This window comes from Tenrec ecaudatus, chromosome 2, assembly GCF_050624435.1.
Source record: "Tenrec ecaudatus isolate mTenEca1 chromosome 2, mTenEca1.hap1, whole genome shotgun sequence".
Taxonomy (NCBI): domain Eukaryota; kingdom Metazoa; phylum Chordata; class Mammalia; order Afrosoricida; family Tenrecidae; genus Tenrec; species Tenrec ecaudatus.
The window spans coordinates 197,983,262-198,005,595 of record NC_134531.1 but is presented as its reverse complement, the minus strand read 5'-3'; the positions used below and the strand labels follow the sequence as shown (position 1 = coordinate 198,005,595).

General features: G+C 50.7%; 2 protein-coding genes across 6 annotated transcripts; one reads left to right on the top strand and one right to left on the bottom strand.

Moving 5' to 3' along the window:
* The first annotated feature begins 1,322 nt into the window (after window positions 1-1,322).
* On the top strand, window positions 1,323-10,706 carry ZNF672 (zinc finger protein 672). Of its 2 annotated transcripts, none has more exons than XM_075542138.1 (5): window positions 1,323-1,612; window positions 2,558-2,602; window positions 6,075-6,124; window positions 6,868-6,972; window positions 7,927-10,706. In XM_075542138.1, exon 5 carries the CDS (start codon window positions 8,477-8,479, stop codon window positions 9,815-9,817), a length of 1,341 nt encoding a protein of 446 aa, XP_075398253.1. In that variant the 5' UTR covers window positions 1,323-1,612; window positions 2,558-2,602; window positions 6,075-6,124; window positions 6,868-6,972; window positions 7,927-8,476; the 3' UTR covers window positions 9,818-10,706. The 2 variants fall into 2 exon arrangements, with proteins under 2 accessions (XP_075398253.1, XP_075398252.1); XM_075542137.1 differs by having other exon boundaries at window positions 6,075-6,222.
* A 510-nt stretch (window positions 10,707-11,216) lies between these two features.
* On the bottom strand, window positions 11,217-21,837 carry ZNF692 (zinc finger protein 692). 4 transcript variants are annotated; one of them, XM_075542132.1, is made up of 12 exons: window positions 21,627-21,837; window positions 20,735-20,920; window positions 20,427-20,458; window positions 19,741-20,019; window positions 18,639-18,687; window positions 18,426-18,551; window positions 17,862-18,092; window positions 17,699-17,776; window positions 17,529-17,607; window positions 15,264-15,378; window positions 11,874-11,973; window positions 11,217-11,741 (listed from the first exon to the last, which is right to left on the bottom strand). In XM_075542132.1, exons 2-12 carry the CDS (start codon window positions 20,908-20,910, stop codon window positions 11,399-11,401), a joined length of 1,608 nt encoding a protein of 535 aa, XP_075398247.1. In that variant the 5' UTR covers window positions 20,911-20,920; window positions 21,627-21,837; the 3' UTR covers window positions 11,217-11,398. The 4 variants fall into 4 exon arrangements, with proteins under 4 accessions (XP_075398247.1, XP_075398248.1, XP_075398251.1 ...); XM_075542133.1 differs by lacking the exon at window positions 19,741-20,019; XM_075542136.1 differs by lacking the exons at window positions 19,741-20,019; window positions 21,627-21,837 and having other exon boundaries at window positions 18,426-18,513; window positions 20,735-20,825.
* Between the last annotated feature and the right edge of the window lie 497 nt (window positions 21,838-22,334).

The window sequence follows — 22,334 nt, the reverse complement described above, 5'->3', positions numbered from 1 at the left end:
GGGGAAGGAAGCAGATGGTGCCTGGCCACAAAGAATAGTGTGTGTGGTCTTAACGGCTTGTCTTCAAACAAGCAGCCATCTAAGTGAACCATCAACTAAGTCCACATGGAAGAAGCACATCAGCCTGTGTGATCCAAGGACTGTAAATAATGATATCCAAATCCGAAGGAGGGAATGGTCTCATAGTTTAAGGCTTTGGATGACAGTAGAAGCCCCAAATCCATTTGCAGGGTCCCTGGCCGGATTAAGCTTCCAGTGAAGCCTCTGTGAACATAGTCTAGGCATGTGAATAGCCATGCTATAAGGCAGAGCGTATTGTAAAGTCAGTTATGGCCGACAATAGGTTAAAATGTAACACTTTATGTGATCTCCCTTTTAAAACTTTTTATTTTTTGCTTTGCTTCAGATTCAGGTTTTTGTTTTGTCATAGTTTTTGTTTGCTTGCTTGCTTCCTGTTTGTGTTTTGTATGATTTCTATGAAATTCAGAATAGGTAGATCTGTAGGGACTGTAACTAGATTGATACTTGCCTAGGGGAGAAATGGGGAGCCAGCCATAAAGAGTACAGAAGAAAATGTTCTGAAGTTGATTGTAGTGATAATTGCACAAATCTTAATATGATTGAACGATTAAATTATATGATATGTGCACTATATACCAATTCAACTTTTTTTTAAGTAAAGAGTTTATTGTGGTAATGGGTGGCCTACCTAAGATTCCAAACGGCATTTCTGGAAAAGAACTCAAGCAGCACTGGAGGTTCAACATTTGGACAAGGAGATCAATCACCACGTCTTGAAGAGGCAAACAGCACTGTCCAGCAGCTTGTGCAAGGCTTCAGTTTCAGAAAATGCCCGTTGGCAAAGCTGCACTAGGATTCAAATATCAAATTCACTGCCATCAAATTGATTCCGGCTCATGAAACAAAATAGTACACACTAAAGAATCAAATTGCCATCAAGTCAATTCCGAGTCATAAAATAGTACACACTAAGTTGTATTAAATATTCAGTAAGTATGGATGGGCTGCTAGGGCCTGCGGTGCCAGCGGATTGGTCCTGCCAGGGAGCGCATACTCCAGCAGCTTCCAAGAAAGGCTCCTCATCCTGGAGGGTGCAGTTAGAAGACAAGTCTAGGTTTTAAGACGCCAACTGCCAGGCGCCTTCTCCTCTGATTGGACGAGACCAGACTGGGGCGGGAAGGAGGACAAAGGGAGCGGTATGGATTGGTTGATCCTGGTAAGGGGGCGGGCTTCAGGTGGGACAGAGGCGGGACCCGAGTTTCCCTGGCTCCTCCCGCCAGCCCCGCCCCTCCTCCGAGGACTCTGGCCCTGGCTGGCTGGACCGAGCAGTGAGTAGATCCTTGCATGGACTCTCGGTCCTCCTGGCAATCAGTGAGTGACGCGCCGCCGCGCGAGACCCGCCACTGGCCAACGGCGTAGAGGAGGAGACCTGGAGCGTGACCCTCTGTCCCGAGACTCCGGGCGCTGGGTGCCTCCTCCTCCCTGGCTCTCCCCGCTCTGCGGCCGCCTGCTCCCGCTCCCGGTGCCCTGGGGGGTCGGCGAGTCTGCCGAGTGGGAGCCGCGCGGTGTCTGAGGAGTCAGCCGGCAACCGGTGAGGGGCCGAGCTCGGCCAGCCGCCGGCGACGCGAGGGACGGGGACGGGAGGGCTGGGGGCGCGCAGGGCAGCGATTCTCCACCGTCGCTGGTCTTCCCTCCGCCCCCGCCAGGCTCGCGTCTGCCTCGGTCGGGAGCGCTGCCCCAGCAACCGGTGACGCGAAGGCACGGCACGGCGAGCTATTGGACGAAGCACGCCCCGCTGGGCTAGCTGCGGCCTCCTCCTCCCAGGACTTGCCCTCTGCTTGTCCTCCCCAGTCCTCCATGCTTGCAGGCCTCCTCTTCCTCCCCTCCCCCTGGTGACCTTCCAGGCTACCCAGCAACCCCAAGACACTGACGTCCGGAACTCTGGTGCCCCGAGAGGCTAGACGGAATTAAAGGGCACCGGGCAGTTTGGCCATGGCACCAGGCTCCTCTCTAGATGCTCCGCGATCCCCACTCCCCACCTTATTGTCGTTCCCCCCCCCCACGCTTGCCCTCTGCATGCCCTGGTGCCCTGGACCAAGGCTGAAGTGGTCCAAGATGGAAAGTGGTTCCCCCCGAAAGTCGGCCTAACAACTCCTGATGCAGTGCACTGGGATTGGCTGCGCTGCAGAGATTGGGAGCTCCCAATTATAAAACGAGGAACCAATGCCCCCTGCTTACTGTAGGACCTAGAGTCTAGGTAGTCACAGTGTTACAGCAGTGGAATATTGGAAGAAGGCCAACACTGCTCTAGCCATGCAAAGAATGATTCTTGCTGGCTCTGGGGAATTCGGAAAAGGGCTTAGTGAATGTCTTTGGGTAGGAGCTCTGCCCCTTATTCAGGATTTTCTCTAAGAGCTGCCCTGGGGGGAGTAAATCTTAAACATTCAGCAACAGTTCTCAGACTTACAAATATTCTGACCTTCCTCCTTGATCATAGAAGTCATTATTAAAGTTTTCCTTTTCTGAATTTTCCCAGGCAGAGGATCAGACATCCACAAGTTTCCTGTCCAACCGCACACAGGTAGTATTGGCAGAGCAAGATCTCTGGTTCCCCTACACAGGCTGCCATCCTGGTTGGGTAAACCAATGCATGTTCAGTGCTATATACAGTGGCTCAGGATATGAAGCATAAGTTGACTGCTCCTACAGAAACCTAACCAACTCCTGCCATCGGAGTTCTGGTATGCTCCTGGCCCCTTTGAGCTTCAGTTTTGCCCTTGATGCAAGGGACAGAGGGGATAGATGACTCGAGGTATGTTCTCGCGAGACCTACGTACACACTTACACACTTCCCAGATCCCATAGGAAAGTCCTTGTGAAGTCAAAACTCAGAAAAGAATGTCCTTGGAACCTGATCAGACTTGGGACGGGAGGGAGCTATCATTCCTATTTCCTCCAGCTCCTCAAACAAGTCAGCCTGAATCTGAAGTACTGGACCTGGCCTGTTGTGGAGGGAAAGGGAGCACAAAGTAGCCACTCTGTGTTCTGGGTTTCACTGACCTAGAAAAGGAGCTGAAGTCATTCTAAAAGGAGCGGGCACCTATTTCCTGTGACTTTTGCTGGTTAATTCAGGTTAAAGTTAGATATGTTCAGGGTGAGCCTTCCTGAGAAGGGGACATTTGAGCAGAGCCCTGAATGAAGAGGGGATAGGGCTTTCTGGATGGAAGGAACTGTTGCTGAAGAGATCCCAAAGCAGGCTTCAGAAGTCAAGTGAACCTTTCCACTTCTCCCCAACCACCCATCAGTGTGGGGAGTGGATAATTTGCTTCTATCCAGGTCTCCATTTTAGCCAAATAGGATTGTCAGAGTCCAAGAGAAAATAGTGATTCTCCATCCTATTTGAGGTGGGGATATGGATTGAAGATATTAGGAAAGACCTTCAGATTCACAGAAGAATCACCTCTTCTACTTCTAGCTACTCTTCCTCCTAAGACTGGGAGTTTCCCAGGCCATGATCCAAAGGAGTAACACAACCCCAGACCCCAAGCTTTGATCCCTCTGCCTCCTTAGGATTTTCCAGGGAGCCATACCAGGCTCGCTACACTTCATACTGCTGCCAGACTGGCTGGGACTCTGGGAAGGGTGGAAAGCTACCCTAGGGCTTTTCCTTCTGCCCCAAAGAGGAAGCTGAACATTTGGGGTACTACTAGCTTTACTAGTGTGCACTGACTTCCACAGTCAGCAGGATGTTCCCCGCCAGCCGCCTCCTGCCATACAGCTAGTACAAGGCAAATGCCCTACACAGACCACTCTCATGCCGTAGACTAGACAGATTTCATTCTCTCCCCAACAGAAACATAAAATTGGGTTGGCGGGGTTGGGCAGATGCCGTATGATGGAATACATAAGCACAAGGTTACTAAAGGTTACTCTCTGCCCATAACAGAGAGAAGGCTTAACTGTTAGGGAAAAGGCACTGGGAGTGAGGAGGCTAAGCAATGCCTAATCTCTTAATCAGAGGCTGTTTGGGACCCAAGGCCTTTATTTAGGTGACCCTCATGGGAGGTGTTCAGACAAATCTTTCTACTAACACTGCTCATCTGTAACTTGTGATCAACTAGTTATGGTATGAAATACCTGTGGTGTCTAATGAATAATAAAATAAGCTTACTTAGAACTTTAAATCTATTGTGAATGTTAAATATTTTCCCTTATCTTATTAGCTAAATAACAAGGTTCTTCCTAGAACCAAAGGGACTCTGGAGATTTCCAAGGGAGGGGAAATTATATGAGGGGGAAAATAAATCAAGACTGGGGAGGAGGGTAAACTATTGTGTAGAGGGGGTAGATATTGATAAGTAACTTAAACTATTTAAATACAATGATCTGAAATGTAAACTTACGTCTAATTTATAATTTTTTAAATCTTCAATAAAAAGGTGAGGTAGTCTTTATTAGATCATTTTAGGAATTGGAACTATACATGCACTATACTGGCACAAACGGAATCTTCTTTCTATTTTGTAGATAACTTTTTTTTCCAGCTTTTTGTCACTTTTATTCTTTTATTGTTTTATTAGGGGCTCATACAACTCTTATCACAATCCATACGTACATCAATTGTGTAAAGCACATTTGTACATTCATTGCCCTCATCATTCTCAAAACATTTGCTCTCCACTTAAGCCCCTAAAATAGTTTTTAAAATTTTTTTAGAAAAATTGAATGAAAAGATAATGGAGGTCTAAATACAGGCATGCACATATGTAAATATATTTTTATATAACGATAGAGAAATAGATCTATGTACTAGTAATTATATGTACATAGGTATTAAGGTAGCAGATGAACATTGAGCCTTGACTCAAGTACTCCCCCAATGCAAGAACATTTTGTTTTAATAATCCAGCATTCTGTGATGCTCACCTTCCTGACACAATCACTGAAGACAAAATGGGTGCATAAGCAAATGTGAAGAAAGCTGATGGTGCCTGGCTATCAAAAGAGATAGCATCTGGGATCTTAAAGGCTTGAAGATAAACAAGCTGAGAAGGAACCAAACCCACATGGTAGAAGTACACAAGCCTGTGCGATCATGGGGTGTCAATGGGATCAGGTATCTAAGACCCAGAACAAAATTATACCAATGTAAATGGGGACCGGCACACAGAGTAGAGACTCAAAGCCCATCTGTAGACAATTGGACATCCCCTTTACAGAAGAGTTACGAGGAAGAGACGAACCAGTCAGGGTACAGTATAGCACCGATGACACACGCAACTTTCCGCTAGTTCTTTAATGGTTCCTCCCCGCCACTATCATGACCTCAGTTCCATCTTACAAAGCTGAATAGACCAGAACATGTACTACACTGCTACAGATAAGAGCCCCAACAAAGGGAATCCAGGATAGATAAACCCCTCTGGACCAATAATGAGAATGGAGATACCAGGAGGCTAAGGAGAAGGTGGGTGGAGAAAGGGGGAATTGATCACAAGGATCAACATTTAACCCCCTCCCAGAGGGATGAACAATAGAAAAGTGGGTGAAGGGAAAGAGCGAACAATGTAAGATATGAAAATAATTTATAATTTATCAAGGGTGCATGAAGGAAGGAAGGGGGGCGGGAGGAAAATGAGCTGATAGCAAGGGCTCAAGTAGAAAGAAAATGCTTTGAAAATGATGATGGGAACATATGTACAAATGTGCTTGACACAATGGATAAATGAATGTATGGATTGAGATGAGAGTTGTAAGAGCCCCAATAAAAGTATTTAATACATTTTTAACACATTAAAAAATGAATTTTCCATGACATTTTTGAAAACCCCACATGATTTATAAATATTAAATTATGGAATGATACTAAGATACTTTATTAGGATTTTTCACTAATTCACACTTCATTTCAGCCTTCCTTCCTTATCTTTATTTTCCAAAATTGAGAATGTAACAACTTCAAATGTCTTAGACAGTTAGATGGTCATTAGGAATTGTTCTTAAGCAGAGTAATAAAATATTTTATAACAAAATATTACCATTATGTTTTTCAGGTCCCCTCCCTGGGCACAGACCTTTCTCCTGGCACAAGCTCCAACATGGGGTGAGGTACAGAAGAGACTTGAAGGGTGTACCCTGGCATTCAAGGACCTGTACCCTAGATCAGGCTTTATTATTCCACATCCATAACAGGAAGAAATGGTATCATTATTTATATACCATTTATGTATGGCTATTCGTATGTGTGTGTTGTACTTTCCAGCAATAGGCTGGGAGATGGGCACACTAAGAAATATTGTCTGAGAGGTGCCATGTTTTCGGGCCCCCACCCCCACCCCCAGGTGAAGTACTCAGTGGAGCTGTGAGCATTGCTCTCCAGCAAAAACCTCTGACTCTCCGGGGATTTTGTATAGCCATTTGGTGCCACAGTCCAGTGCTCCCACGTTCCACTAGGACCGGCAGTGCGAGTGTCCTGCTGGCCAGGCTCTCCGGAGGAACTAGGGACTTAACAGGTCTGCAGAAGGGATTCGGCTCTGCTACCCAGTGCTGCTTAAACAGCGGGCTCCTTGAACAAGGTGTCTAGGACGGAAAGCACTCCGGACAAAGAGAATGGGGCAGGAGGCGGGTGGCTTCTTAGATGAAACAAGAATGAGCACAATGGTAGATAGATGAAGGTAAATGATTAATTCATGACAGTCATTGCTAGTTTTTTTGTTTTTGCTTAATCAAAACTGCCCATTAAAAACAAAATCATTCTTTCTATAATGCTTTCCTTCATTGATCTGCCCCTGCCTGTGTTCTTTGCTCAGTGTGAATGCATATTTTCCTTCTTACTTCACCCCTCAGGGCACAGCAAATCACACTTCTGAGGTTTGAGAAGAAAACCGTGGTGTGGTGGCCGCTCCTGCCCAGGGTGGAGGGGAGCAGAAGCCCCAGCCCTCATCCCTGCAGGTTTGTGGTTCCCAAGGATGTTTTTCAGCTGACCCGACTGCATCCAAAAGATGAAGACCCGATCTGTGGGGTGTTTTAACTAAAGCTCTAAGTATTTATAATGGATTTCCATCTGCTAATGAGAAAAAAACCGACTGCTGGCCATTTTTTGTTATGTTTCTTCTCCCTGATGTCGGGTGACCTAGTCTTTATTACCCCGTTGATTGTACTGGGACAGATTGTACTTGTGGTGCCTGGAGGGAAACCACCAGGGCAAGAAGGGCCATATGTGTGCTCTTATTTGAGTGCATGAGCAGTTCTGTCCAGTAGGCTATAGGCTGACCCTGCTTCCAGACAGCTGCCTGGGACAACTTGCCAAAGAGATTGTGTAAATACAGGAATCAACAGGCTAGAACACAGTTGGTCCCATAAAGGAGCTTTTCTCCTAGCCCAGTTCCCAGATCCTTGGAGCTGGGACAACAGAAAGTGAATTATGTTCAGCAAACAACCTGGATACCTTGAGAATTCCTAGTGAATGCTCCTTTTCCTATAAATTGAAACGTTTTTCTTAAAATCACCTTTTGATAGTATTCTTTGTGAATTATCCATGTTCTCTTTTCACCCTGTTCCCCTTCTCCTGAGTTGCTTTCTCAGCACTGAACTAAGGAACTCTGAGGTGAGGTATCGGTGTAGGGGTAATTACGGGTTACTATCTAAAGCCAAGGAGCAATGTTTGGGGGGTTCATCTTATTCTCCCTTGCCAGCCTCCAACCCCTTCCAATACCCCTTCCAGTAACGTCAGGGTCTGGCTGCCTAGCCTGTGCATACTTCATCTCACTGCCCTCCTTGCCCTTCAGCCAGGGCCTGAAAGTAACTCAGAATAACTGGGTCTTGTTGGAGGGTGTAGGCGTGGTCCCAACAGAGGGGCTTTCCTGTAACACCATTTCTGCTTGCTCGTTTCCTAATGTACCCCAGGTAATGTACCCCAGGCCAGGATCTCGGGCCTAAGGAAAGAAAACAGACTGAGCAATCCTCCCCCAGCAGTGTCAATGGCTCCAGCGGCTGGACTCAAACCGTTCTCTAGGACAACCTAGACCACTGCTTTTGCCCTTCAGGGCGACGCAAGAACACTCCCACCCTCCTCCGGGGTTTCGGAAACCTCTCTTGGCTCTCCTTGGAGATAGGAGCTGGAAGAAACGGAACTAGCACTAGCAGAATGTCCCCCTCCCCCGTGTGTTGCTGGAGCCTATGGTGATCTTCTCGCAGCAGGGCTCAAGGGCAGGGGGAACCTGGCAGCTTCCTGCCGCTGAAACCACCAAAGTGCCTGCCCATGGACGAAGGAGCCCAGGAATCCAGGAGCAGCTTTTGAGACCTCTCCTCATCCCTCTGTGATCACCCCCTTTCTGGGCTATAAGACTGACAACTTCCAGCAGCAAAGGCAGGCGGCAACCTTTGGAGCTTGAGCTGCAAGCTTCTCGGCCAGGCCGGCCCCTAGACGGCACCCCGTGGGCATCAAGTCCTCACCATGTTTGCCGCGTCAGGACTCCTGGCCGGGAGGCCATACACGTGCAGCGAGTGTGACAAGAGTTTCCGCTACAGCTGCGTGCTCAGGCGGCACGAGCGTGCCCATGGAGGCAGCAGTCGCTTCCGTTGCCTGGAGTGCGGGGAGCTTTGTGCCCAGGCCGCGGACCTCCGGGCACACAGGCGGGCTCACGCTGGAGAGACGCTTTACATCTGCAGCGAGTGTGGCCAAAGCTTCCGCCATAGCGGCCTTCTTGATCTACACCAAGGCACGCACCGGCGGCGGAGGCGCGCCTGCCCCTGCCGGGCCTGCGGCCACCTCTTCCCTCATCCGCTAGCGCTGCTGTTGCACCGGCGTCGCCGGCACCCGCCCGAGCAGCCGCGGAGGTGCCCGCTGTGCGCGCGCGCCTTTCGCCAAAGCGCCCTGCACTTCCACCAGGCACGGGCGCACTCACTAGAGGCACCTGTGGTGCCCCGAGGCCGGCCACAGCCCTGCACACAGTGCCCACGAGCCTTCCGCAGCGGCGCGGGCCTGCGGAGCCACGCGCGCGTCCACGCACCCGGTGACCCCCGGAGCCCGCAGCCCCGCGCTCTGAGCTGTCGCGTGTGTGGCAAGAGCTTCGCCAAGAGCTCCACGCTGACTCGACACCTGCAAACGCACTCGGAGGAGAAGCCCTTCAAATGCCTGGAGTGTGGCAAGGGTTTCTCGGAGAGTGCCACGTTGGTGCGCCATCAGCGGACACACACGGGCGAGAAGCCATATGCTTGTGGCGACTGTGGCCGCCGCTTCAGTGAGAGTTCCACGCTGCTCCGCCACCGGCGCAGCCACCAGGGAGAGCGGCCGCACGCGTGCGCCACGTGTGGCAAGGGCTTCGGGCAGCGCTCCGACCTGGTCGTCCATCAGCGCATCCACACGGGCGAGAGGCCTTTCCCGTGTCCCGAGTGCGGCCGTCGCTTCAGCGACCGCTCCGACCTCACCAAGCACCGGCGCACGCACACGGGCGAGAAGCCCTACCACTGCGAGCAGTGTGGCAAGCGCTTCACGTGCGTGTCCAACCTCAATGTGCATCGGCGCAACCATGCGGGCTACAAGCCCCACAAGTGCCCCGAGTGCGGCAAGGCCTTCAGCGTTGGCTCCAAACTGGCGCTGCACCGCAAGACACACCTGGGGGAACGGCCTGCCCAGTGCGCCGAGTGCGGCAAGTGCTTCAGCCACAGCCGCTCACTGTCGCAGCACCAGCGGGCCCACACCCGCGCCCGCGCAGCTGCTGCTGCCACCAAGGTGGCCACGGAGTTCAACGCCACCAATACTCCCCTTGTTCTCACCGGGCAGGTTGGACAGTAGAATGCAGGCTTCCTTGGTCCCAGTGAGGGGAAACCAGCTCAGAGGTTTCTGCCCAGGGTTGGAGAGAGCTGGACAACCCCCTACAACGTTTGGGCACGTGCTGACCAGGGCTCGCTACCCTTCCTTCCGTTCTCTGGTTGCGTTTCACCTGGCTTTTCTCGGGGTTCTTTTCCTTTTTGACTTTTCCTTGCCCGGCTTCTTTCCCTCTGGGGTGTAGGTGCAGGAAATCAGGGAAAACCTCCTGAGAGAGGGCCCAGGATAGGTCATTCATTGCTGTGTGCTTTGGTGTTTCCTTCCCGTTTTCCCTAGCCCCATCTCCTTTTTGCAGCCTTCATGGCTCTTTCCCCCGAGTTCTTTGGCTGCCGACTGTCTGGCTAATGAGCACCGATTGTAGCTCCAGAATCAGATTCCACTACCCGGAGCTTATCTTGCCTCTTGGTTCCACATGGCTGCTGCTTCCCCCTCAGTTTCTGAGTCAGGTGGGGTGTTAGGGTGGGAATCTGAAGATGAGGTATGCTCACTTTAGTGAGGGTCATCCCAGCCAGAAGTACCCAGCCTGGCAGAGGTGGCCTACCAGTGGAAATGTGGGCAGGGGCCCTTCCCAATGGCTCCCCACCTCCCCTGGGCCCGGCCTCATTGTGTCCAAACAGAGATGGCTCTCTCCTGATAATGTTCTCCAGCCAGGTTTGGGAAACTGGGCCCAAACCATTAAGCCCACCGGCTGGACATTACCAAGTACAGCATCCGATTATTAGTTCCACACCAAGCTTTGAGCCACGATTTCTGTTCACGGTAATACAGGGGACACAATGTGGGAGGGCAGGATGCAAAAATCCCCTGAAGTGGCTAGTGACTTTTTGGCTAGTGAAATAAAGAATTATTTGTTTGGGTTCCTGGCGCCAAGAGCCTCCTTTGTGAAACCTGAGGCTGATGGTCTTTGCAGATTGTGCAGTGGTTTATAAGCTAGCTCATTTGGCAATCCCAACGCCTCTCCTCCCTTCCCAGGATAGCTCAGTGATCTCCTTACACCAAGACCCTTAATTTCCACACTGGAAGATAAGCGTCTTTAAGGTTTACAGGTGAGTGTTCTCAGTGGCGACCACTAATGTAGCCAGAGTGGCATACCTCTCTTCCTGTTCCACCCTGGAAAGACAATTCGCTAGACTGTCGGTCTGCCCTACTTCCATGGCAAGAGTGAGGTTGGCATTTGGGGGGAGAGGGCTACAAAGTGCCAAACAGTCCCTAAAGCAAGCTGAAGCCTTCAGAGTGAGTGGTGGCAGGAGGCCTGCAGGGAGGGGACCAGGGCCACGCACCTACATGCCAATCCAGCAGTCTACCAAACCCGCTTTCAGAGGAAGTAGGATTCCTGTGGGTCAGGGGCCAAAACATTTACTCTGTCCACACACACTCACGGAAAATACTCTTTATTCTGTGCTGTAGAGATTTTAAGTAGTCCAGCTCCCCTACTTCCTCAGGTGTGCTCCCGGGGCTAGCCCTAGTCCCTGGGGCCTCAGGTATGAGTGCTTTTCTGGACCACTCGCCGTGCTCCTTTCTACGGCCTGAGGTCTGGCTTCCCAAAGGCTACATGGAGGAGCTCATTCCTGAGGCTGCACGGTTAGATGGATCCTGAGGAGACTGGGAAAATCTGGCCCCTAGTGGCATGGCTCCTGGTGCCTCAGTGGACCCCAGGGCCCCAGGGACACAGATACTGGGACAGGGCTCCAAAGGACTGGGTGACTCCTGTGGGCCCGGGAGTGGGGCTGGGTGGCTTTTGCTGCAGTGGGCTGCAACACTGTCTGCCTTTTCAAAACGTTTGCCACAGAACTCACAGGGGAAGAGCAGGGCAGCCGCTGTCTCTGCGTGCTTGCGCCTATGCCAGTTCAGGGAGGCCTTCTGGCGGCAGGTGAACCCACAGATTTCACACCTGGAACCAAGGGCAGACAAGGAAGAAAGGGGCCTTAGCCCACTTTGACTTCCCCAAAGGTTCCTGCTCCCCCAGGGCCCGGGTGCCCTGCCTGTCTCCCTGCCACCCCCAGGCCCACTGCCCAGCACTCACTGCAGGGGTTTCTCCCCAGTGTGGATCCGTCGGTGGATGACAAGGTTGCTGCTGGTGCGGAACGACCGAGCACAGAACTCACAGATGTAGTCCCGGGTGTCTGCAGGCACACGGGGATTCCCCTCAGCATCTGTCTCCAGGATGCAGCCCCTCCTACGATCACCCACCCACCGTCCCCATAGGAAGCAACAGTGTTGGGGTCAGGAGGCCTGAGTTCTAATTATGTGTTGTCCTTCGGCAATTCCCTGAACCTCCTTTTACTTCACCAGTCATGACAATCGAATGCAGGACACTGTCTAACTGACTTGGTTACCATTATTACCCTTAGCATCACCCATACCACAGAACTCTCATCCGAAGTACATTACTTTTCATCTGCACACCTAAGCTAGCTCTTTACCAAATGATAGATAAGCTGGATCCTTGGGTGGGCAGAAGGTGCCAAGAGGAAGCCTGAAGACAGAGATGGGAATTAGGATGAAATCGAAGCCCTGAAGGCTTGTCTGGCACTTAGAATCTTCTTCCCATTCAGGCCTCCATATTTCTTGTCTCCCTATTTCCCACATCACTCCCCAGAGTGCCTCACATCTGTCATCAGCCAAATCCCCTCTCCCTTATCTTGTCCAAGACTGTACACTTCTCTGCTGGTTCAAACACCTCCTGCCCATTAACCAAGGTCACGGCTGCTTCAGCTCTCAAGTGTCTCCTAAACCCCACAAACCTCTGGGCAAGTGGCAGAGGTCACACCGTGCTTCTCACAGCCCCTTAGACCTCCCTGTAGATCCTCATCCCTGATGAGGGCCATCAGACCACACGGTGCCTCATAGTCTGCCACAGCCTTTCACCTTCATCTTAATCATGCCACACAACTCCGGCTTTAGGTCCTCTCCTCCGCTCCAATTCCCGGGTGTTGTCTTTCCTAACCACTAATGAACCCACACCCTACCCAGCAACAGCCACTGCTCCCCGGTCACAGGGATTGTGTAGTGCACCATCGCACCAGCTTAGACACTGCAATTTGAGGCATTTCAGTTCCAGCAAGGGCCTCCCACTTTGTCCAACTATGATAATCTTGTAATAGCTAGGCTGCTCGTCCATGGGCCCCAACATGTCCCCACTGTCCTTCAACATCTTCCTGTCCCCCAAACCCTTCTCATCCTGTTCCATTTACAGGGCCCGTCTCTGTGGCTGTTCTTTCATGTGCAACAGTTCCTCTGACCTCGGTTGTATCTGCTTGGTCAAACCCAACTCGGAATAAGCACAACCCTTGGTCAGCCCTGTTTGTGTGTAAAGGGCGTGGGTGCACATCCCACAACTCTGCCACCAACGCCCTTACATTTACAAATGCAAGTCCACAAGACTCTACATTCCCGGTCAATTTACTTCCCCACACTCCGGAATCTATATGCTCGCCCTCCACAAGTCTCCAATACACCCATGCCACCATCTTCACGTAGTTGATCTATTATTTTTTTGATCCAGAAAATAAAACACCAGGAAAGAACACCCATATCTTCCCGTCATCAAATCCATCTACATGAACACCCAACTCTTCTGAGGTCATCCTCTACTGAAAGCCAGCCCTTTTCATCAACTCAAGGAGACAACCGACCACATGGTACCTTCAGCAAGCTATTCCTCTCTAGAGGGCCATCCCCATCTCTGGTCGGGTCTCACAGTCCTCCAGCTGAGACTCCATTTCTGTTCATCTTCTTAACAAAACTCCAAATTGTATCCATACTTGCCGTCTCTATTTCTTCACTTCCAGCCCAGCTGGAACCTGTTCCCTCCCAGCTTTCATCTTGTCGAAGTAAAGGATGGCTTCGACATTGCCCCCTCTGGTGGACTGGTCTCATCTTAATCCAATAGCGCAGATACAGTTCACACCTCTCTCCTTCTGTGAATGTTGTATTAGTCACCACACTCTGTGGCTGCCCTTCCTACCCACTATTGATGGGTGGCTGCACTCATGTCTCTTCTCTAGTTGCGCTCATTCCCTACACGGGTTCCAGACCTTCACTGATCACATGTGCAGGGCACTCGTTTATAGTCTGTGTTTGGTTTTGCCTGATAGCTCTTCAGAACTCAATTCACATACTCAGTTACCCACCGGGTATCTACCTTTGGAAATCTAACTAGCATGTCCCAAATCAAAGGTCCTTCTCCCCAAGCCTATTTCTCTCTCCTTTTATTAGTCAGTGTCATCATCTTCTGCCTAGTAGCTCAGACAGCAATCCTCTGAGTCAAGCCTTGTCCTCCTTCCCCTCATATCTATAGCCGATCCATCCAATCTGGTAGCAGCCAACACCTTCACACGCCAGTAAGCCTCCAATTTCTTACCGGCGGGACTGCTACTGAGTCTGAGCTCATCTTGCACAGGGATATTTCTGTCGTTACCTTGACTGCCCTTGGCCACCCTGCAGTCTAGTCTCCACACAGCTGTCACAGTCACACACACCCCCTCCCCCCCTTCTCCACCACTTTTAAAAAAATTTTTATTTCATAGGGCCCCTTGTCAAAGTCCATCAGAACCTTACTGGTCACATAGAGATGGGTGGACCCACTGAAACCGTGCCCCTTAATCACCCTGCAGGTCAGCAAGTACTCGTTTACCTGGCTAAATGACCACTCATATGACAGGTCTATACAGGAATAATAACACTAAGGAGGTAGAATAATCCACCACTGGAGACTTAAAACGGCAGTATCCGCCCCAGGGCAGAGTTCAGAAGGGTTAGGAAAGAAGAAGGAAGGGAAATAAAAAGAAAGTGGGATAAGGGATGTCTCTTTGTGGGATTGCAGTTACTGAGCTGAAACAGCATGTGTGCACTGTTGAATAGAAGGTGGATCTGTTTGGTAAAGCTTCGTCCAAATTCACAATAAACAGGAAAAGTTAATGAATAAACATCTTTAAAAAAAAGTCGGTCAGTTTCCTCTATTGCGGAAGCCCTGCCGATAGTGCCCACCTCACTCAGAGGAGAAGCCAAGCCATCTCCACAGTGATCTCGGAGGCCCCCATGACCCGTCTGACCTCAGTCATCCATCCTAACCCCAGCGGCCTCCTCCCTTCTTCCCAAACACACCACGCAGATCCCACCGAGGGGTCTTTCCCCAGCTCTTCCCGCAGACCTTAGGTCTTTGCTCAACTTTCCCTTTCGACGTGAGCACATTCAACGGCCTTACCCTGCGTTTAAGTTTCTCCCTGGCACGTGCCCACCATGATGGACAGCTCAGGAAGGTGAAGGACTGTTTGTTAATTGCTGTGGTCCCAGTCCCAGCACCTAGACAGTCTGAAGCAGGTGCTCACCGCGCGGCAAGTGAAGGCTGAATAAGGGAACACGTCTAGGACCCCACAGAGGATACCGAAGGGGTGGCAGTTTTACCGCTTACCACTGTGCAACTTCACGTGCTCCTTCAGATGTTTCTTAAAGTTGAAAGCCTTCCCGCAGGCTGGCTCTGGGCAGGAGAAGGACTTCTGGTGGATATGCTGGTACTTCTTGTGGTGCTGGAGAAGGAAGCAGGTGCCGAGGGAGAAGATGGAGAAGGAAAGCTACCTCCCCCAGGGCTGAAATCCAGAGCTTACCAGCAGGTTGGCTCCTCTGCCCGCTCCCATCCTGTACTACCTGTGCCCCCGCAGGTCTCCCTGCCACAGGCAGTCCATGCCCTCCTGGCCCAGGCCTCATCTTTACCATGAGCACTCTAGTCCCACTGGCCTTTCGCCCTTCTCTGCTCTCAACGTCCATGATCTCCCTGCCCTACTATACCCTAATCTTACAGTGTGCAGTGCACTTCTCCAAGTGATGCTCCTGGCCTACCGAGGCATGTGTTTGCTACCTGCCAAGGTGGCAAAGGAGAGCACTGCAGATTATTGTTCACGGGATTATTGTTTTCAGTATCAGTCCCAGGGAACAAAAATATCTCCCAGACACCCTAGTTCTCATTTCAAGCTCATGACAAGCATACTGTTAAAGGATTTCCCCCCTAAGTCTGCTTTAGAAACATATACATGCATTCAACCAAGTACACTTTTAATGGTTCCTCAACCATAACTGCCCAATAAGAAAAGTGTTTACATTTTTAACTGATCTATTTTCACACCTTGGCTCACTAAATAGCATAAGCTTTCTTCTCCATTATACATTTTTTTCACAATTAAGCCAATGGGGTCTGCTTCTGTCACCTAGCAGGGTCAGGAAATGTTTGATCTGCCCCAGCTTACTGACAGTCAGGAACCACAGGGTCACCTCCCTCCCCCTTTCTCATGGTTCCCCCTCTCTAGATCTCCCTATAAGCATTTCCCCACTCCCATCCACACACACCTTGTCATTCCCACTTCTGGGGTGGCACCAACAGCTAACCGCAGAACTACCCCATCAAGGGCTCTGGGCAGATATGGAGCTTGGTCCTCATACCTCTCAGGCAGTGAAGTTTTGAACAATATCATCTCCCAGTCCTTCCCATTCTATGACCATCCACTTGGCAAACATGGTAAAGCTGCCTGAAGGTGACACTCTCGAGCCAGGTTGTCAAGCTCAGAATCCCTGTACTCCCAGAGACTAGATGAGGAGCCAGGGCAATGTGCTTTACTTTGTCATGTGCCTTAGTTTCCTCACCTGGAAAGTAGGAATAGTAACAGTACCTACTCATAAGGAGGTTCCTGGGTGGCACTAATGGTTTTGTGCTCAATCTCTCTCTCTCCCCTCTCCTCTCTCTCCTCTCTTTCTCTCTCTCTCTACTATGGACCCAATATCGACTCATAGCAACAAGGTAGAACTGCCCCTTGTGGTTTCCAAGACGGTAACTATTTACAGGAGTACGACAGAGCGGCTGGTGGTTTCAAATTGCTGACCATGCAGATTGCAGCCTTATGCATAACCACTGTGCTACCGGGGCTCTTTTTGTGCTCAACTACTAAGCTTCAAGGTTGGTGGTTTGAACCCACCCTGTACCAACTTGGAAAAAAGGCCTGGTGACCTGCTTCTGTAAAAGATTAGAAAAATGGATGAAGGGTGATATCAGACAGTGTGAGATATGACAAAATAATAACAATTTATAAATTATCAAGGTTCATGAAGAAGGGGGGAGAGGGGAAGGAGGGGACAATTGAGCTGATACCAAGGGCTCAAGTAGAAAGCAAAGGTTTTGAGAATGATGATGGCAACGAATATACAAATGTGCTTGATACGATGGATGGATGGATTGTGATAAGAGTTGTATGGAGCCCCAATAAAATGATTTTTTTACAAAAGAATGAAAAAAAAAAAGAATACAGCCAAGAAAAGTCTGTGGCGTAGATACTCCAAGGGGATGCATGTTACATGGTTCGTGATCCCTAGTGGACTAGAAGCGCTTGCTACAGGCTACTGTCCGATCTGCATGTACGTCTCTGAAATTACAGGCCATAAGCAGTAGTGGGCAGTGGCTCTGTGCAATTGCAGCTGGGTGACCGCCCTTCCCTCACACACCTATCAGTTTGTTTAAAATAACCACTTGATTATCAACTTCAGAAAAGCTTTGGAGATCTACCTCATCTCTTTTCTTTCTGGCTCTAACTCCCTCTAGATAGTCAACTTCTCTTCCCGAGTTTCTCTTTCAGCATCTATCTTCTCTCCCCCGCACCCAGTGGACACGCACAACCCAGCCTGTGGCCCTCACATTCAAATACTGCCGATTAGAGAAGATCTTTCCACAGCCAGGGAAGTCACAAGGCAGAAGCTCTTTTTTGGCAGCTTTCCTGCGGGAAGAAAACAGGGAGGAATAGGAAGTCTTATCTGCTCTCCTCTGCCTCGTCCCTCTTTTCAGAATTTCCTCTTTTCCAGTCCTACCTGATTCTCTTGGGGCCAATCTGGGCAGTGTCATCATCCCAGGCTGGGGCTGGTGTCGATTTGGCCTGACTCCTGGGGCTATGGGCAATAAAGAGGGGAACAGAATGCTCGAAGAAGGCCCATGTCTCAGGACTCCCTGGTCCTGTCTTAGTCAAAACATTACCTGGCTGGGGGCTCAGTCTCCTGCACTGGCGAAGGGGTCCCACTAAGCTCCGTCTGGGTCCTTATTCCTGCAGTCAACGGAAGTCCAGAGTCCAATGAGGACACTGAAGAAGACGGTGCAGCTGGAGCAGTGGGGAGATCTGAAGGGGTAGGTGGCACTTCCTCCTCTTTAAGGGTGTGTTTGAGAGAGGCAGGAGGTGGGCCAGGGGATCTGGGGACATCAGGCTCACTGCTAAAAGGAGAACAAAGAGAAAGGCATTATTTAACCAAACCTTCAAACCAGCCCCAACCTCACCTCAATGGTGGTCTCTAAATCTCTACTTCACAACAACCTGGTTCCTAGCCCCAGCTTGTATGTCCACACTTAACTTTAACCCCTAGATTTTACCCTATTCTAGTTCGCAGGTCAAAGCCTCCAGTCTTTTGTTTTCCCCCAAAGCCCACTTTGCCTCCCAACTCCCTTCACGCTACCCATCCCTCGTGTGTGCAAAGCTCTGGCTTCTTCACTCAGCTTCCGCCTCCCTCCTCCCGTTCTCTTCAGTATCCCTCCTCAGCCCCCACTTGCTCATCTGGGGAGGAGCTGTAAGTCCATGGGCTGGCATCGCTGAGCATCTCCTCTTCATCGTCGTCCTCCTCCTCTCTCTCGTCCTCTCCTGGGGGCAGGGAAGTCTCTGGTAGTGGTCCTACCCCGCTGCAGGCCAAGGAGGCAAAGCTGAGGGCCTGCTCCCTCACTTCCTTTGTCCACCCAGGTCTAGCCTGCCCTCCTCTAAAACCTCACCTGGGAAACCTGGCCTCCTGAGTCCTCTCACCATCCTCAGATTCCAAACCTGTTGGCATAGGCAGGGTCAAAGGTGAAGGACTTCTAGGCTCAAGGAACGAGGGCAGGTAGAGAGTTCTAAGTAGTGGGGGACTCTTAAGAAGGAGAAAGGTCTTGAAGGGGCAGAGACTACCTGAGGAGGAATGGGAATTTTATTTTATAATCTATTCACCCAACTAAAATACGAAAGTATTAAAAGGTACATGGTGAAGTCTCCTTTCTAGATCTATGAATCAGAGAATGAACTGAACTGCAAACCTAACCATGTCCAGGAACGACTGTGTCCTGTGCCAAGAATCTGGAAGATGTGGTTGGGGCCTGCCTACCATGCCCATATGTTTTGATCGAGTACTCAATAGAGGTTTCCTAATCAAAAGTGGGGCTATGTAGAACAAAATTAAAATTTCCTATGGAACCCACACTTACTCAGCCCAGTGAAGCCGGACAGCCTTCCAGTTCTATTGCCCTAAGAGAATTAGTGCCTTGAGATCACCTTTAAACCTTGACACGTGACCTTGCTTTTCTCTTGGCACTTCTTTAAAAACTGATCTCTATGACACCAAACTGCAACAGTAGCATAAAATCTAAGTAAGAAGTTTAGAAGGCAGCGAGTCTAATTTGATGCTGATGATATAATTTGGAAAGGGCAAGAATGATAATTCAATGTGAAAAATGTAAGAAACATCACAGCATGGAGAAATTACTGAATGGGTGCATGTTTTGTTCTGCATACACTGCCACACACACACACATTTTTTGATAGCTCTTTTTGCCAACACTGTTCCCCAACCATAGAGTTCACCCCACCAGCAGCCTGCTTTCTTAAATGTCCTTCGAGGGTGATCTTATTTATTCACAAGTACATACAGATACATATTCTTTTCACCTTTTTATTTTCCACAAATGGTATCATTTCATGCATCCTATTCTGAGTATGATTTTTTTTAATACCTAACTATATATTTGGGGATCTATTCCTTATCAGCACAATTGTTAAATTAAATCCTGACCTAATTTTAATTCAAAGTAAAAGATGTTTAAAAGGAAGGTAAGTCTTAGCAACCTGTAGCTGCAGAAGATGGGAAATCTTGCTCACTCCTGGCCTCTGAGCACCAGCTTCTCAGGGTAGAGCGCCGAGGAGGGTCTGGACTGGATGCCTTTGGAGGTTCAGAGCCCAAAGAAGGGTCCCAGGAGAAGGTGTGGCCTGCGGAGCACTCCCACACGAGTCCCCCACCATGGCCTCCAGGCCCTCGCAGCCCAGGCACCAGACTGCACTCTCGGCTGTGAGCATGACACAGGAGCACAAGGTACTGCAGGCCCTTGGGGGAAGAGGGCTCAGGGCCTGGAGGGATGGGGGAGGCAGTCAGGCCCAGCTGGGGGAGTCCCTACACTCACTGGGGACACTCTTCCCACCCAGTCCTCTTGTCCCTCTAGCTCCCTGAGCACCCTAGTCACCCGCCCCCCTCCACCAGTTTATTATTCCTTATCACCTAGAAGACACAAAGGTCCTGAGATATTGCTCCTTTCGCCACATGAAGCCCACCATCTTCTCCTGGGCTCTGTACCTGCCCACCCTCCTAGCTCATCTTGGACTTCCAGAACCACCCACCTGGGGGAGGGGGGTGCAACTGGGCCACACTACTCTCCATTGCCTCTCTTCCTCACAGGCTCCTAAGCTCTAACCAGCCTCTACCTCCACACACTACTTTTCTTCCTTCTTGCCCCACCCCCCAGCCAGCCCTTGCCTACCTGCACAGAGTACGCAGCCTGAAGAAATGTACCTGCCAGCAGGAGAAGAGACAGGTCAGATGGGGGCCTAATTGGCCAAACGCCCTCAACCACAGGCACTCACACATGTAAGGGGTCAGCCCTGGGGGCCTCCATTTCCTGGAGACCACAGGAAATAGACCACAGGGGGCTTGTCCAGGAACCTGGGAAGTCCTTAACACACTGGCCCTCCTGCAGGAGGGAAAAATCTTCAGTCCTGAGGTGCAGCTGGACAGAACTTGGCCCTGGGTGCCCGCCCAAGGGGCCTTGTCCTTCCCCCAGCCCCTAACCGGTCCAGCAGGAACTTGGCGAGCTGCGAGTGCAAGGAGAAGCCCAACCGCTCCTTCAGGAGGCACCACTGCTCCATGTGGCCACCCAGGCGTATGCGACACTTGCTGCGGCGGGCATCCAGCTGTCGCCGCTTCTCCCGCCGTCTGCGGGACAAGTCCGCTGGAGAAGAAGCCATGTTGCACGGCCTAGAGGGAGGGTGGAAAATACAGCTATAGGGGTAACTGGTCCGAAGGGAGCGGATACCTAAGCTCCACCCTGCCTCTGCAGGCCTCAGTCTCCAAACCGGGGAAATGGGAAAGGGCTAAAATGTTTAAATAGCAGGAGCTGCAGTTGTGGAAGTGCAGTGCTTTGGAAGGGGTGTGGTGGGCTGGAAGGTGCAGGGTAAAGTCAAAGCTACGACAAAGTCCTGAGGCCCGAGCCTCCTGAATTGTAGAAACAGTAGCTGAGAGAGAGGGATTTGCGTCTCTCACTGAGGGCAGTGGGTGAGTGCAGGTTAACGGGGGCGGGAGTGTGTGGCGGGGAGCTCAAGACCTTCCTTCTGGGGAGAATCCATTTGCTGGTTTGTGTAAACCACGGGCGGCAGGGGGAGGATTCGTGTCCTGGGGTGCACAGGCACGCTTCCAAAGTTGGGCCACATGGGGTAGAGAAGGTAGGGATCTGGGAAGAGCTCCACCCCCCCCCACACCCCCGCCCACCTCTGGTCACTCCGCTTAATGCTCCTAAAGGGCCACGCCATGCCAAATTCTCAGGTGGCCTGGAATCTCCGCGGCGCTGCCACCCCCACTCCACTCTTACCTGTGCGCCCCCCTCCCCCGCCCTCATCCCGACTGCGGCTGCGCCCTCGGTGGCCTCGTGCACGGGCCCAGAGTGAATGGAGAATAGGGGGCCCACCTCGTGCGCTCGGCCGCAGTTTCTCTTTTAAGAGGAAACCGTCCCCAGCGGTTAGGCGGTTCCAGCCGGAAGTGGGTCGGGGCTATGGGGAGCGTTGAGGCCGAGGGCTCTGCGCCTGCGTAGTGGCCATCCTGCGCAATGCCTGCTGGGAATCGTGGTTTCACCCAGTGCCCTGGGAGTAATTCTTCCGTAGCTTCATTGTTGAGCACTTGCGCCTGGCAAGCAAAGACTTGTAGGTCAGCGAAAAGAGAATCAATGGACAAACCGCTTCCTATGCAGAGACCTAACTCCTCGGACTTTGCTAACTCTTTAATTGCCAGCAGCAAACAAAGAAGTGCTGTAGACTCAGCCTTCTTAAAATAGAAGCTTCCCAGCACCTAAGACCCCCTACTGCCTGCCCATTCTCTGTCCCCATTACAATCCCTCCAAAAATTTGCCTCCTCTGTGAACTCTTTCCCACCCCAGTAAGACAATCCCAAATCAGGACTTCCAACATGACATGGCGGCTACGCTCAAGTCTGAGGCGAAAAGTGTTTTTGAATCAAAATTAACTTCTATAATGAGAATGCAGCCTGTCATTTCTATAACTCTGAATCTTGAAAATAAATTGGTGACTAAATAATTTCAAAAACCAGTGTGATCTTGCTTGCTGAGGAACACATTCTGCTCAGAAAAGCCAGGTCCGAAACAGTTCTCAGAAGAGATGCT